Source organism: Fundulus heteroclitus, chromosome 23 (genome assembly GCF_011125445.2).
Source record: "Fundulus heteroclitus isolate FHET01 chromosome 23, MU-UCD_Fhet_4.1, whole genome shotgun sequence".
Lineage (NCBI taxonomy): Eukaryota > Metazoa > Chordata > Actinopteri > Cyprinodontiformes > Fundulidae > Fundulus > Fundulus heteroclitus.
The window spans coordinates 31,709,706-31,724,581 of record NC_046383.1 but is presented as its reverse complement, the minus strand read 5'-3'; the positions used below and the strand labels follow the sequence as shown (position 1 = coordinate 31,724,581).

Genomic DNA, 14,876 nt, shown 5'->3' with positions numbered 1-14,876 from the left:
ATATATATATATATATATATATATATATATATATATTTTGTATGTTGTTATTTATATATATATATATATATATATATATATGTTTTGTATATTGTTATTTATATATTGATAAATGTTATTTATATATATAAATAAATAACATGCAAAATATTTCAGCATATGGCTTTCTCAGTACTTGATAGTTGTAGTACATAACATAAGAGTATATGGCATTTGACATTTTAAAAGTCTTAAGCCCCTTAAGTCTTAAGAGATGGCGGAAAATCCCTAGTTACTGGAGGAAAATAGGGAGTACCAATATGGTGGCTGGTGGCTTCACAGTGACGTGTATTATATATGGCCAATGCACAATCCAGTGAATAAATAGAGATCAGTGGGGAAAACTTAATAGTCACGTGACCTGGTTGCGAGCCAATCAATAGGCTAAATAAAATGTAAGCCTGACACGTATCGAGGAGCTAAATTGTGACAATACTATGTTTCCCCCTGTGGCCAACGTGGATATTACATGTTTCTCAGTGAGACCGGATTGGAATAACATTGCATGGCATGTAATAGTCTGTCATGTTAAGCTCGTGTTGTCTGCAGAAAACATCTAATCCTGGTCAGGTCTGTCATATTCCTGCCTCAACCTACTTCCCTCCTTCGAGTGGGTCACCAGGTGATGGATGTCTCTTCCACAGTCTCCTGTCCCTCTCCCCCATGGGCTCACTTTCACACTCCCTCTACCAATCTTTTCTCTTTTTCTCTCCTTTGTCACTCTTTCTCTCCTGTCCTTTTTCCCTGTAACTGGTAAAAATAGACCTTCATAAATCATGCATTTTTTCTCACAGCAGAGAGCAAGAATAAGAGGAAAAGAAATAAATGAGGGGATGAAAGGGGATGTTGAGGGGGAAAGAGAAAGAGAGAGAGAGACGGCAGTGGATGGTATAAAACTCCAGGGAAGAGATGGGAGGTTGACAGGGGAATAGATTGGAGCAGCCGCCCTCTTGGCTGCCCTCGCCGTGCCTCTTAACATTGGTTGATTCACCCAGGAGTTGCACTGGATGGAGGGAATGAATGTCAACATGCCAGAGAGCGGGCCGGCGGACGATGAGTGGCCATCTCGCCTGCGGAGTTACTTGTTTCAAGCCCGCAGAGGCGATGTCTTTCTCACATCTCAAGGACTCTTACTCAAAATTTCAATCCATCTGCCTCCTAAAGTAATGGGGGTATAAATCCCATAAGAGGGTGGGGTAAGTGGTGAGACAGCAGTGACAGCCACATGACACTTCGAATCATATAAAACCACAAAACAAGACTGTGATGGCTTCAAGATGTTTGTGATGAAATATATTGCATCGGTAAAATATGTTTAAATTGCTTGGAAAAACATGCTAATTTCTTTTGGTCTCTTGAAAATCTCAGCTGAGTCATTTTGTCCCTCACCACAAGCATCTTAGAAGACTGTGGAAATTGGGTTATACGCTGCTTAAGTTAGTCTTATTCATGATGTAATTGTATACTATCTCCACACACACACACATACACACACACACACACACACACACACACACACACACACACACACACACACACACACACATATATATATATATATATATATATATATATATATATATATATATATATATATATATATATATATATATATATGTATATTTAATATCTCTAGGAAATCTGTTGGAAAATTACAATCAGGACTCTGAACAAAAGAGGGTAATTTTGAAGAATCTGGAATCTAAAAGATATTTTTTTTTCAGTTGTTCTGCATTTTGCGACATGACTTTATATACACTGCTTCATAGTTGTGATATTTATATTCTTTTTTTCTTAACAGTGTAAGAGAACAGCCAACATGTTAGGTAAAATAAGGCATTTCTTGAGCTGCTGTTAATCACCCAGTCCCTATAATTTTTTTCCTGTCCTTTGTGGAAGGAACAATAAGTTAAATACTTATTCTTGACCTCTGCATCTACTGACAGTTTGCCCTCTGAGAAAGGCATTGCTTTTGTTAATACACGGACGTGGTTCAGTCGATCAGAATTGGTTATTTTAGTCGGCTGTCGTGCAAGATTGTTGAAATTTAAAAGGGTGATCGGTCTGTGATCCAATCTGCTCTCCGACCAGGCAGCCAGCACCTCCATCTGCGCTGTGATTGTTGTCTGTGGTGGTGCAAGGAGCAATGTTGGGTCTACCATTGGGTGGTTAAGTTCTCTGCCAATTTATTGAATCGTTTCATTTTGTTAAAGGATTCAAGCTGATTTAGCATTCCTGATGATAATTTCACTGTAATTCTCTTTCCTGTTTACTTGGTATTTACTCTGAACCTTTTCTGTTTCACTTCAGTTCAACAATCAAAGCTATAGTTAGTCATCCTGTTTATAAACACTTTTTTTTCCCTACTTCTGGGTCCAATTTTTCTCTCTGCAAACTTGTAAAATCTGCCTTCTAATTTCACACAAAATGCACCACTATAACCTGTGAGATGACTCAAGTGTTTTTTGGGGAACCCTGCTGGTTTGTTCAGTAGTTTGCATGTTACTCGGTCCAGCTCTGGTTTCATAACATCTTGAAAGGCGACAGGAGAAAAAAGTGAACATTCAGTTTCAGCTGTTTAATGTTTTTTTTTTCTGCCCTCAACTTTAACAGAGCTGCAAATAACAGGTTTTGTTTGCACCGTTCATTGCTGCTGCTGTTGTAAAGTTGTCGTTTGGTTGTGATGCCCTTAAGCCACCACAAGAGGGTATGGGGGAGGTGAGCTGAGGTTCCTCCACATTTTGACAGACTGCATTCCTCCACTGCGACAGACCACTAATAAAATATAACAATGAAGCTGTGACATTCCTGCAAGAAATTCTTGTTTCTGAATAAGATGGAAAACCACGGCAGGTCCCTCAGCTTCAGGTTTGTTCAGATCAGTGCGATAAAGAAGTCATCTGAGGTGAAACATCCAGGTGTAGTCTAATTTTGGTTAATCTCCTGTGACTCAGTGAGACAAAATTAGCCTGCAGGGGGAAACAATGTATCAGTCCCCTTAATGACAGCACTAAGACAGAGTGTCTCCGAAAGATTGCATTGATACTGTCTCCCCCAACCTTTTCACTGAGCTGAACGGCACACTGCCACGGCAGCTCTAATCACAGACTGGAAGCAGACGCCACAAACACAACGTAAAGTCAGCTGTGCCGTCTTCCCCGCAAACAGACCCACATCGAAGCCGTTTAATTTTAAATGAGAATCTCAAGCAGCAGACAGAACTGTCCCCCACAACCAGTCTGCCACTCATGGATACAAGTGCTCCCTCCTGCTGAAGAGTAAGTGAGGTCAACCTGTGTGTTAATAAATGATGGCTTCTGAGTGGAAACCTGGTCACCATGGGGACTAGGGGTGTGAGAGTGAAAAGTTCAGCAAATATACAGGAGTAGGAGCACATCCAGCTCTGTGGTTCCAGCAGAAACCAGGCCTTCATATTTCATGAGCACTCCTCTCTGTCTTCACATGAGGGCTGTGAACTACTCCGACAGTTTTATCACAGCTTTATAACAAGACATGATGAGAGAACTAGTCTGTAGAAACAAAACCAAAAAAAAAAAAATCTGTTTGTTAAACTTCCTGCATGTGTTTGTATATTTGAAAAAGCACGATTGGTTTGGACATGATAATATAATGTGTTTGAAATATTTGATACAAGGTGGCAGACCTGTACAGGACTAGCTGGGGCAGGTTGGAAACACTGAATGTTGGACGAAAAGTGAAGACGTGGCTGATCCATGCCGCAGGGACAACGGGCCATCTGGTTATGAACATGTTTCCTCTGATCTCTTCTTGTGGCTGTTCAGGATAGATTAAGAGCCGATTTGCCCAAAATTGTCTTAAACCTGATGGAATTCCTTTGTTTGAAAATATAAGCAATATGCTCATGTGTTGTGCTCACTTTCATCAGCTATCTTGGAAAAATGCTCACAGCCAGCACCTTGAAAACTCTGCTTATTTTAATTCTCTTCTCTGTGGTTTGCCATACAACATCTATTGGTTCACAGAGCACTGCTGCTCACCACAACTCCAGCTAACAAACACACAAAACACATTTCTGAAATGCCCCTGTATTACTCCCATCAAGAGCTCTGCAGTCCTCTTCTTTTCCCGGCTTTCTATTCCATCAATTGAACACAATGTATCAATAATGGACTTAACAGTCTGACTGCAGTTTGCCCCATGAATTTCCTTCCTCTATTTTGCCATGCCATACATTATTTTACCAATAGAAAACATCAGAAAACACATCTATTTTAACTGGTTCCACACAACTTTAAATTACCTTGATGATGGCTATGTTGCTGTTTTTTGCCATTTCTTTTTGAGCCTTTATTATATATTTATCCTTTATCGCAGACACATCGAGAAGCAGAGTGATGGCTCAAGTGATTTCCAGTTTGATCAGCTCCATCATGCAAAATGCAAAGATCCAATCTTCGCATTGCACAATGCCTATGTACCACCAGGTCACGAAATGAGCAAATTCGATGTGGACACTGTTAATAAGAGAAGATTACTCGAATTTAGCCATTTACAGTATTAATGAGGTTTAAAAAAGTATTTTGTATTTTGTACCACATGTGAAGACTTGTCAGGGGTTCATTCAGGCTGCGACAGAGAACAAGACTTTAGCAGACACCAGGAAGTCTGAACGTAACACAGCAAAGATGCCGTTTCATCCTTCTGAGCTTTCAACCTGTGCTCTGCACAGAGTGAGGGTGAGAAACTATATTCACCTGTCATGATTCAAGGAGCAGAACAGGCAGAGCAGTGGGGAACATGAAGTCAACGGAAGAAACCAGCAAAGAACTAAGAAAACCAGTGAGCTTACATACTGTGGGGAGGTGTGATAAATTATATGAACTACAGGTGTGTCAAATAGAGGAAATGTTGAGCAGCCGAGAAAGAATGGTAAGCAGGGAAACTGAGGAAGGGAGCCTAGTTAACACAAAACAGTTGAACAAAGACACAAAGATACACAGACTCCAGGGGAAGAGACAAATACTAAGCAAAGGGGAGGAAACTATGATATACAGGAAATAGACTCCAAGCGTAAACCAAGAAACCTTTAAATGGTTTATACAGTGATGTCATGGTACCTTTAAATGTGACTACCAGAGTCACAGTGCCTTTTTTTGGTTCTTTAATTATTAATGGTTGGATGTGGGCAAATTTCCTAATTGGATTCTTATTGATATTTAGGTTGTAATGTATGATGTAAAGAAACTCTGTCAAAGGAGAATCACCTCAGGGACAGACAAAGCACATCTATCCAGTACAAAATAAATACAGCTGATTTTCTGATTTAATAACTGGATGGTCAAAGTATGTTGAAAAACTAAGTCAAACAAACAACGTTAAAAACATTATGCTAATGGAGTGAAATATTCTCTTTTTCCATTAAAAAGGACAGACCCCATGGAAATCAGTTGTGACAGTTTCATGCCGCTTATTTAAAAGCTTTTTCTTCCAATTCTGTTAAGACTCTGGGAACAGGCATTTATAAAAAATACCTTAACACTAGGGACCATAACGCCTGTGGTATTTACACAAATACACATACACACAGGCAGGAAGCATCCAGACAGACGAGGGGGGCCATTCAGCTGCAGCATACAAAGAACCAGGAGTGAATGACTTCCACGCCGAGTAATAACATGGAAAGCACAATGATGGTCAGCATCAAAGCTTTTTTAGCTGCAGTCCAGGTTCATTCATAAACAGCAGGTTGTCATAAACAAAAACAAAAAAATAGAAAATGCTTCCAGAAACCAAGCATTTACTTATCTGTAGAGAGAAACAAGATATTTCTGGGAAAGAATCTAATATAAGTTTCAGCTTAGAGGCAAAACACATCAATACAAATTCCTAAATACAATAAGATGTTGGATGACATATGATGCAAGAGTTTCACTGTGAGCCCATTTTAAATTTGAGAACATAATAAACTTAGTTTTGCATATGTTTAACACCAGTGGAAGCTGTTTTAAGTTTGATCGAATAATATTAAAGGCACACTGAATAAATTCAGGACATTGAATCACTGACGGAGAGAAACAATAATAGCTGTGTTGTCTGCCTAACAGAGGAACGCACATTTGATAAAATATCACCAAGAATATTTATATGGACAGCGAATAGGTAAGGACCTAATGTGCAGAGAGCCCCCATGTATACTGGAGGAAAAAATGAAAAGAGTCCAGCGTTTTTGAGCTAATGATTTAACTAACTTAAAGCACTTACTGGCAAGCCAATAGGATGCAGTTTGTAGTAGTGCAGACACCTTTCTCAAACAGGTAAACATCGGGCATCTGACCACCACAGTATATGTTTTATCAATCTGCAGGATTAAAAATGTCATCTACCGCTTGTAAAGCAGCACTAATTGAGCTGTGGTGTTTTATGAACCCTGACTGCTACAGCAAAGAATTACATTTTTGTCTGTTTTGATCTGTGCATGTTTTAATTCCAAGGTGTCAAAGAGTGCATTTGAAGGCCCATATAACACTATTGTTACTCAATAAAAAAAAATGTGCGTTGCTTCAAAGTAGTTAGCACTTTTGCCTTGCAACAAGAAGGTCCCGGGTTCAGCTCTGGAAATACATGGATTTTGTATGAGTGGGTTCTACCTGGGTCCTCCATCCTACTCTAGGAGTGCAGAGACATGCATGTGGAGTTAACAAACTTACCCTAAACAGCTTTTAGGTGTGAGTGAGTGCGTTCGCGGTTGTTAGCACCGTTTGTATCTGTGTGCAATGGATGGAATTCCATTTTGGGGTTTCAGCAAACTGAGCAAACATAATTAAAGCTTCATCTATCACGGCGAAATGCAGACAGTGGACCGAACATTGTGTTTGTCAAAACCTCCTAACCAAGTCTTTAATGGGCACAAGTATGTTCAGTGTGCGACAGTATTAAAAAAGCCAGCACGACAGTCAAGTTTTGAGAACAATGTTGATGTAAATGAGACTCAACAGGAATGTTTGCAGCACCAGGGCTATCTTTTCTAGATCCTAATTCAGTGACATGTTTACTGTGATAGCGTACTAATGTGTGTTGGTGAATGATGCTCACCAGGGTGCTGAGCCGGCTGCGAGCATTCACAGCCTGCTTCAGAGCCAGTTTAATCATCGAAGGCAGTCTAAGAACAACGGCCTCCATATCCTGCTCTCCTCTCATACCACCAGCCAGCTTCCCCAGTCCGTCGATGTAGGTTCTCCAGTGAGGCTGAACCTCCGCCGCGCCCCCCAGGCAGCCCTGCATGACCGTCTGACAAAAGCCCCTGCAGGCCGGCGGGCCCACCATGCCCTGGCATTGCGGGCAGTACCACAGCCTCAGCAGGGCCCGGCTGCAGTCCCTGCTGGGCCGCAGATGGTCCGTGGTGTTGACCACCTCGATGCCCAGGTTCAGCGCTTGCAGGAAGACTCGTGTGGCCAAGAGGGAGCGAGACAGACGGGTCATGATCAGTTTGGGATAAGGACCAAACGCTCCCGAGCCCTTCCAGGCTCCCCGTGCGCACTCCTCAGACACGGAGGATGCACCGCCCCCGAGCAGACGGCGGTACGTGAGGGGAAAGAGTTTGCTGAAGAAAGCCACCACCATGTGGTCCACCGTCGAGTCCGAGCCGAGGATGTAGAGGGACATGTCCAGAAAGAGCTGTCCCACGGAGCTCTGGGCTCCAGGCAGGAGACCAGGGAACTCCGACTTCAGCATGGTCAGGGTGGAGTTACGGCCGTGACGCAGCACCAGATCGAAGGCCTCTGCAAAGGAAACAAGAGGGTAAAACGAGAATGAGTCAACTGAGGTGAAGCCCGAGCTAATTAGAGAGCCTTCACATACACAAGATAAGTAATTAGCCCCTGTGCTTACAGATGTTGTGCCAGATCGTCTGAAGTAACAGGGTCTAAAAAATAAAACGCACAGCCAGATGTGTCTCCCTCCTCAGCAATCACTGGAGAAAACAGCTCCAGCTCTCATTCTATTTACCCCGTTTTTCTTCATCCACCGTTTTTCGCTTATGGGATTACTTTCAGATGGACAGAAAAAGGGGAAATTCTGCAATAATACACGACACCTTGAAACAAAAAGGCAACAGAGCTTTTTGAAGAGATGAAAAGCAGGGCTCTGCACACTTTCAAGAGCAGCCTCAAAGAAAATCTTTCTTCCAAAAAAAAACCCCAACATAAATATCAATAGATTTGTCGAGAGGGAGCGACTTGGCCATGACAAGTTTTTTTCTTTTTTTTTTGATTGAAAAAAACATTCAGAAGAAGCAGGAAGGAGGGGTTGCATTGTTTATGCGGAGAAAGCAGAAATAATCAGTACCATTTCCAGTCACATACAGAAGTCTTATCAACAAGGTGGCACGAGACACCAGAGCTTCGTCATCGACCCAGTGGCTGAGCGAGTGAGGGCCCAACAACAGAGGGGATTTAAAGCTCCATTACTGAACTTAGCAGGGGACCTGAGAGTCGGTGAAATGAAGCTTTGGACAGGAGAATGGCTGCAGATGCCAAAATCCCATTTATACCACAGCAAGGATACTTAATCACTTTGTCGAGAGTGATGGCCACAAACTGCTCTTTGAGGATGGGAGCGCAGGCGGAAACACTGGTTCAAGGGACATTAGAGGGACTTGGTTTTTGTGCTGCAACAGCTTGCTATTTCATCTTTCTCATTTGATTTTTCTTGCCTGGACAGTTTAATTTCTTTCTTGTCACGCTTCTCTGGGGTCAAATGAGGCTTGTCAGCAGAGTTTTAGGTCCCTGGAAAGCCCTGAGAAGCAATCTGACAGCTCTCTTTGTTTGTGGGACATGTTGAACTTGTAATTTTTTTTTCTGTGTGCAAGTTCAAAGACATCTGAAATTAATAATAGTTTTTCATTATGGAAGGGGATATTTTATTTAACTCTGAAATTAGGGTTTGGTATCACAAATAAACTATGAGGGTATGAAGAGAAATGCTTTTGGTTTTCTATGTTTAGACTTAAAACAAATCCAGCCATAGGTGTGACTGTAAAACAAAGAACTATCACCATTCTTGCTTTTTTTGATGCTCAGAGTCCCGGACTCTCTCCAATAACCTTTTTACTCCGCCTCACACCACTTATTTTCTGTAGGATTTGGGTCTGTGGACTGAGTTGATTCTGTGATCTCTGTACTCATTAATCTGTAGCTGTGTACAAATCCAGGGCCACATACTTCGAAGGACCCAGTCTTCATAGACCGAAAGCTTGTGGAGACCTCGAAGACCGGAAATGTGAAATTGGACGGTCTAGGCTTCACCAGCTGCTCATGCCCTTACTTTGTAAGGGCTGTTGCATCGCAACCATGAAAGCATGAAGCACAGGGCTGCAAAGCCGAAGATCTGGAGTATAAACTTTTGTTCCATTTTTTTGTTTGTTTATTTAATCCTTGAGGAACTCCAGAAGTTGCACTGTCATTGGAGGCATGTGTTAAAGATAGGCTAATTGTTGCCTCCAAATTTACTCCCCTGCTCTCCAATAGGACATTAAAGTTAAATTTTGCATTTATTTAAATTCATTACCCTATGAAGTTTAACTTTAATTTCAGCCAAACCAATTTGCTCAGAGACAAATGAAACATTGAATTAAACCAAATTTGAATGGTTAGATATTATCTGACTGAATTCTATCTGTGTTTAACTTCTACTCAGTGGTGACCGCCCACAGGAGTCTGAAAACAAGGTGCTGGGAGTCAAACGCTCTCTCCGGGTACAGCGATCTTAGATCGCCCAGTAGGCTGACAGCTGGTGAGGGGAGCTGGCTGTCAGAGGAGCAGGAACGGAGTAAGTAAGTGATGTCTAAACCAAGTGGATATTTGAGTTTTACTAGCCTGAAAACATCTTAGGGGTTATTTTTGTGTCACGGAACGTGTAATATATCAAACTTTAATCAGTTTCTGGTGCTTGCTTCTGCCACTGAAATTTCCACTTGAAAAATCCACTTCGACCCGCAATGAATCTTTGACTTCGCCACCAATGTTAAACTGAACTATCAGGCAAAACTGGGATAATGAGGAATACCTGAAACTAACTAACCAACCAATAACAGCAAGACTAGAAAATTAACAATGTCGAGATGTCAAACAGTATGGATATATATGCATAGAAACAATTTTATTTATAGTTTTGCTTTTAACATGACAAAAATAATAGATTGAAGGTAATGGTATGCAGTGTATAGAATGATGATTAAATCGGCAAACAACAGTGAACATTTTTACTTTCCACTGCTTGTGAATAATTCACATATTCTCGTTATTTTGCAGATGAAATCACGATTGACTAAAATAATGGTCTGCCTCAGTGCCTCAGCTGAGATGTGTTGCAGCTCATCAGCCATTGCATAATGAATGTCATCTCAAAGTGTCACTCCCCTTTCTGCCAGGCCTTGATCCAGTGGCAGTTCTGGACCAAATTTACCAGGGGGCACCAAGGTGGGGCCAGTGTTTTTTTTTCATAGGGGCACAGAATGTAGAAATGTAGAAGTGATACATTTTTTGTGACTCCAACATACAGCTACTAAGCCTACTGATCAAAAGGCAACACAAGGCAATCTTATAGCACATTTAGGCCACAAGACAATTTAAAGTGCTTTACATGATAAAAACAAAAGATAACATGAAAAAGTAACGTACAGTGACATAATAAAGAAAGGTAAAGAAAAGTTTGACAACAGACTGAAAATAATTAGTTTCCGTTAATAGTGTCATGATCTGTGAACTAGACCAAACTGCAGACAGAAATTAAGGAGCCACATGGTGAGTTGAACATGTTTAATTTAAATGAAACAAATAAACTTAGAAAGGAGGAATGAACCGGAGGTAGCGTAACAGAGGAACCATATATATATATATATATATATATATATATATATATATATATATATATAAGTTCAGTCCATTTACCATTTAACCAGCAAATGAGAAGCGAAAACCAGGCAGTTTATATGGAGAGGGAGTGAGGAGTGAAGGCGCGGAGAGCAGATATAAGTAATCAGGAGCGTAATAGGCAACAGCTGAGAGCAATGAGGGCAAATGGCTAAGGAATAATAATAATGATAATTAACAGGAGCAGATGGGGAGGAAACACAGGGAGAAATCTAACAGAATATACCAAACTGATAGCAGGATGAACAGAAGCCTCTAACTAAATTCCAGTAGTGTGAACAGCTAACCAAAAGGTTAGCTTCACAAACTCATATTCCACAGATAAAAATATTAGCTTAATTGCCATTAAACCAATGTTAAATGAGGACACTAGAGAAAGCTAATGCTAACTGCTAACCACCAGCTGTCACTCAGTCTTCAGACAAAAGGGGTGCCGTTGAGCCAGACAGCAACCCAAAAGCCCAGCTTTGACTCCTGTCGGCTTGCAGTGCTGGTAACAAACCCAGAAAAGTCAGTTTCACAAACTAATTAAAGGAATTAGGGTCACACAGTAGTGTGCTGTTTACAGAAAAAAAAGCGGAAACCGTCGTCTGATTCTGAGACATAGAAGCTGATAATGGGAGCCAGACCCACATTATAACAACAATAAGAAAAGGTTAAGATAAAGCAAACCAGCTATTAACTTGTTTTACTTTTTTTTTTTCGTGGAGCAGTGAATGCTACTATTGTGGAAGTAGTCTGTGTGATGTTTATTGAGAGCCAGGACAGTGACGTAAACGGCAGATGAATCTCTTGTTGTGAACTTTATCGTACTTACAGTTATTGAAACCCAACAAGTGCATGCCAAGTGTCCTTGCTCCTGCAAGCAGTTTCTAAACCTAGCATGAATAATAGCTGATGAACAAGAAGTTTGCCTATCTGTTAGCTAATTATCTGTTTTCGAATAGCATGACTGTACCCACCACTGGTACAGTCATGCTGTAAAAATAACAAAGTAAAATAACACTAAAGGATAATAAACCAAAGAAGGCACAACCAAGCAACTTAAAGAATCTGTCCCAAATCAAACACCTGGAAAATATGACAAATACTTTGAACAGAACAGTCGAAGGCAACTCTAAACAAAGGTGTTTAAACCATCATTTAGAGGAACTCAAAGTTTCAGCATTTTTGCAATTTTCTGGGAGTTTGTTCTAGATCAGTGGAGGTACTAAAACTTGAATGCTGCTTCTTTATGTTTGGTTCGGCTTCTGGGGATGCAGATTAGACTTGAACCGGAAGACCAGAGTGGTCTGGAAGGTTGATACAACAATAACACATCTTAATGTACTTTGGCGCCAGGCAATTCAGTGATTTGCTCTACGCATCTACTAAATGAATGGGTTCATTGTCACCTGATGATATTGTACTGTGGGGCTATGTGTCATCTGCATAGCGATGATTACTTATTTCACTGTTATAATCTGAGCTAGGGGGAAGTCATGTAGATATTAAATAGAACGGGGGGGGTACCCTGCATGTGACTCTTTTTCAAACTCTGAGGTAAAGTTACCTATTGAAAGACATCCCTCTCCTTCAAGTAAGATTCAAAACCAGTCAAGTGCTTATACAGGAAGACCAGCCCAGTTATCCAGTTGCTCCTTTAACTTTACATGGTCAACTGGGTTAAATGCGCACAGTAGATCCAATAATACCAGCACTGTGGTTCTACCACTGTCTGAATTTATGCAGATTTACTGAACACCTCCAGTCTCAGTACTGTGGTGAGTACAGAAACCTGACAGGAAAAAGTCAAAGCCACCGGTTACTGTGAAGAAGGTATTTAACTGTTGAAACCCAGCTGTTTTACTTACCTTAATAATGAATGGAAGATTTATTTGAAATGGGCCTGTAATTTTGCAATAGAAATTGTCCAGATTGTTCTTTTCAACAGTGGCTTGATAAAAAACATTGTTATATATATTTTTTTGCCTCTTGTAGTTGATTTGGCTAAATTGTGTAAATTGTCCCCATTAGTTTTGACTAGACACAATGTTATCACTGGACTTGATACTGACGTACAGCCTATCCTTCTGAAATTTTCTAAGTAAAGAAGTGAGCAAATTAATTCCAGGTCCTGGCGGAGTGGGAGTTAGATGATCGAGACAAAAGAGGGTTTGTTAACAAACAAGGCACAGGCATTAATAATAGTTTTTGTTGAAGATTTCCAAAAAACAAGGATTCCCCTGCATTCTTCAGTAATAAGTTAACCTGTGAAGTTTCTCCTTACAGGTTTCACAGTGAACCTGGAGTCTAGTCTTTCTTCACCTTCATTCAGTTCATTTACGGAGTTAGAGCACAAGTGAAAAAGGAAGAGTAAACTTGTCTAAAGGTTACATGTTGAACTGTCCTTTAAACAGCGTTTTCTGATGTCAGTTTAGCATATTAAGTCAAATGGAAATTACATAGTTGACAGAAAAGTGACCAGATAAGAGGCATCATTTTCAAAGGCCTTGGAATTGTTGACCCTTATTGATGTCAAGGTCCAAAATATGTCCCCATTTGTGTGTTTTGGCTACATACTGAGTAAAACCAAAATGTGTTTTAGATACAAAGTAGGTTGTCAACATAATGTAGATGTCAAAGTCTATGATCAAACAGTCATAATCAATTCACACATACAAGGACATTGAATCATTCAAAAACACTTTAGTAAATCATGAAACAAGGTGGCCACCCTGGCCCCTCTTTTAGGTCCTTGCTTTCACTTAGAAAATCATAATTGAACATGTTGTCGGTACAGTCTAACTGTCTCACTATTTTGTCTAACCACGTTTCGCTTAAACCATAACATCAAGATTACATTCATTAATAAAGTCATTGATTCAAATGTATTTTCCTAACAAAGATCTAACGTTTGATGTCGCCGGTTTAAAGGAGGTTAACTAAACCTTTAACTCCTCTTCGACCAATAGGTGGCGCACTCATGCTCGACCGCTCTCTAGCATTGGGCAAAATATAACCTATTGTCCAGAAGTAAAGCGGCAACCTCAGCAGAGTTCTGACTCCTTTTTTGGTCCACTTGAATTGGGGAAATGTAACGCCAAGAAGAAGCATTTCTCAGGGACATCACGAGCTACTACGATCTGGCGACGCCTGACTCTGTCTCACGCTACTTCAACTTACCTTTCTGATTGGTGCAGAATCCTTTTGTCGGCATCGTAACCAGAAGTAAATATTTATATATATTTGGACCCATCAAAATTGATAAATCTATTATTTATATACTGTATTACTTATTTTTCAATTAATTTAATACTTTTATTCTGCAAATCTAGGCTCTGGGGCTGTATTTTTTTGGAAAAATTATCGTTTTAACAAAGAAGTTGTAGCTATGACCTTAACTGACTCAGTAGCTGGTATTATTTCTCAAGCTCCGCTTGATAGGAATAGAGTTTAAGTTGTATTGTTTGCTGTTTTTCATTCTCCATTTAAACAATGCTTTCATTCCTTTGTCTTAGACATGATGAAAACCGAGGACACTGCGGTTGCAGGTATATTTGTCGGTGTTAACAAGAAAGAGGAAAACGCATCTCAACTCGTTGAAACAGTTGGATGAAAAAGGTGAGAAAAAAGACTGAGCGGATGCTTGGGAGCAGCTCACATCTGTTTGGCTTTCTAGGGTATGGCTGTCCCGCTGCGTCTGGAAAAGCAGCTCCCTCTGTGATCGCTGAGCAGACAGATGTGCAGATTGCCCTCCGAGACAAGAGACAGACTGAGAGGCCCAAACATGAAAAAAACTGAAAGACCTACTTAGAAACGGAAAGTTTTCTTTTCCGGCAAAACAAGTGAGCGGGTTCTTTGTGTCTGGTACTGATAGAAAACTGCAAGCTAAAATAGAAGCGATTTGCTTTTTAATAGCATTTCTAAAATCTTCCAGCAAATAGC

The 14,876-nt window shown here is 40.5% G+C and overlaps 1 protein-coding gene across 1 annotated transcript in view; it reads right to left on the bottom strand.

Annotated features, from left to right (window-relative positions):
- Positions 1-14,876, bottom strand: part of gpc3 (glypican 3) — a 186,325-nt gene that overhangs the window by 83,759 nt on the left and 87,690 nt on the right. The window contains exon 3 of the mRNA XM_012866796.3: positions 7,114-7,799. Coding sequence (XP_012722250.2) covers positions 7,114-7,799 — 686 coding nt within the window. The remainder of the gene's footprint in view (positions 1-7,113; positions 7,800-14,876) is intronic.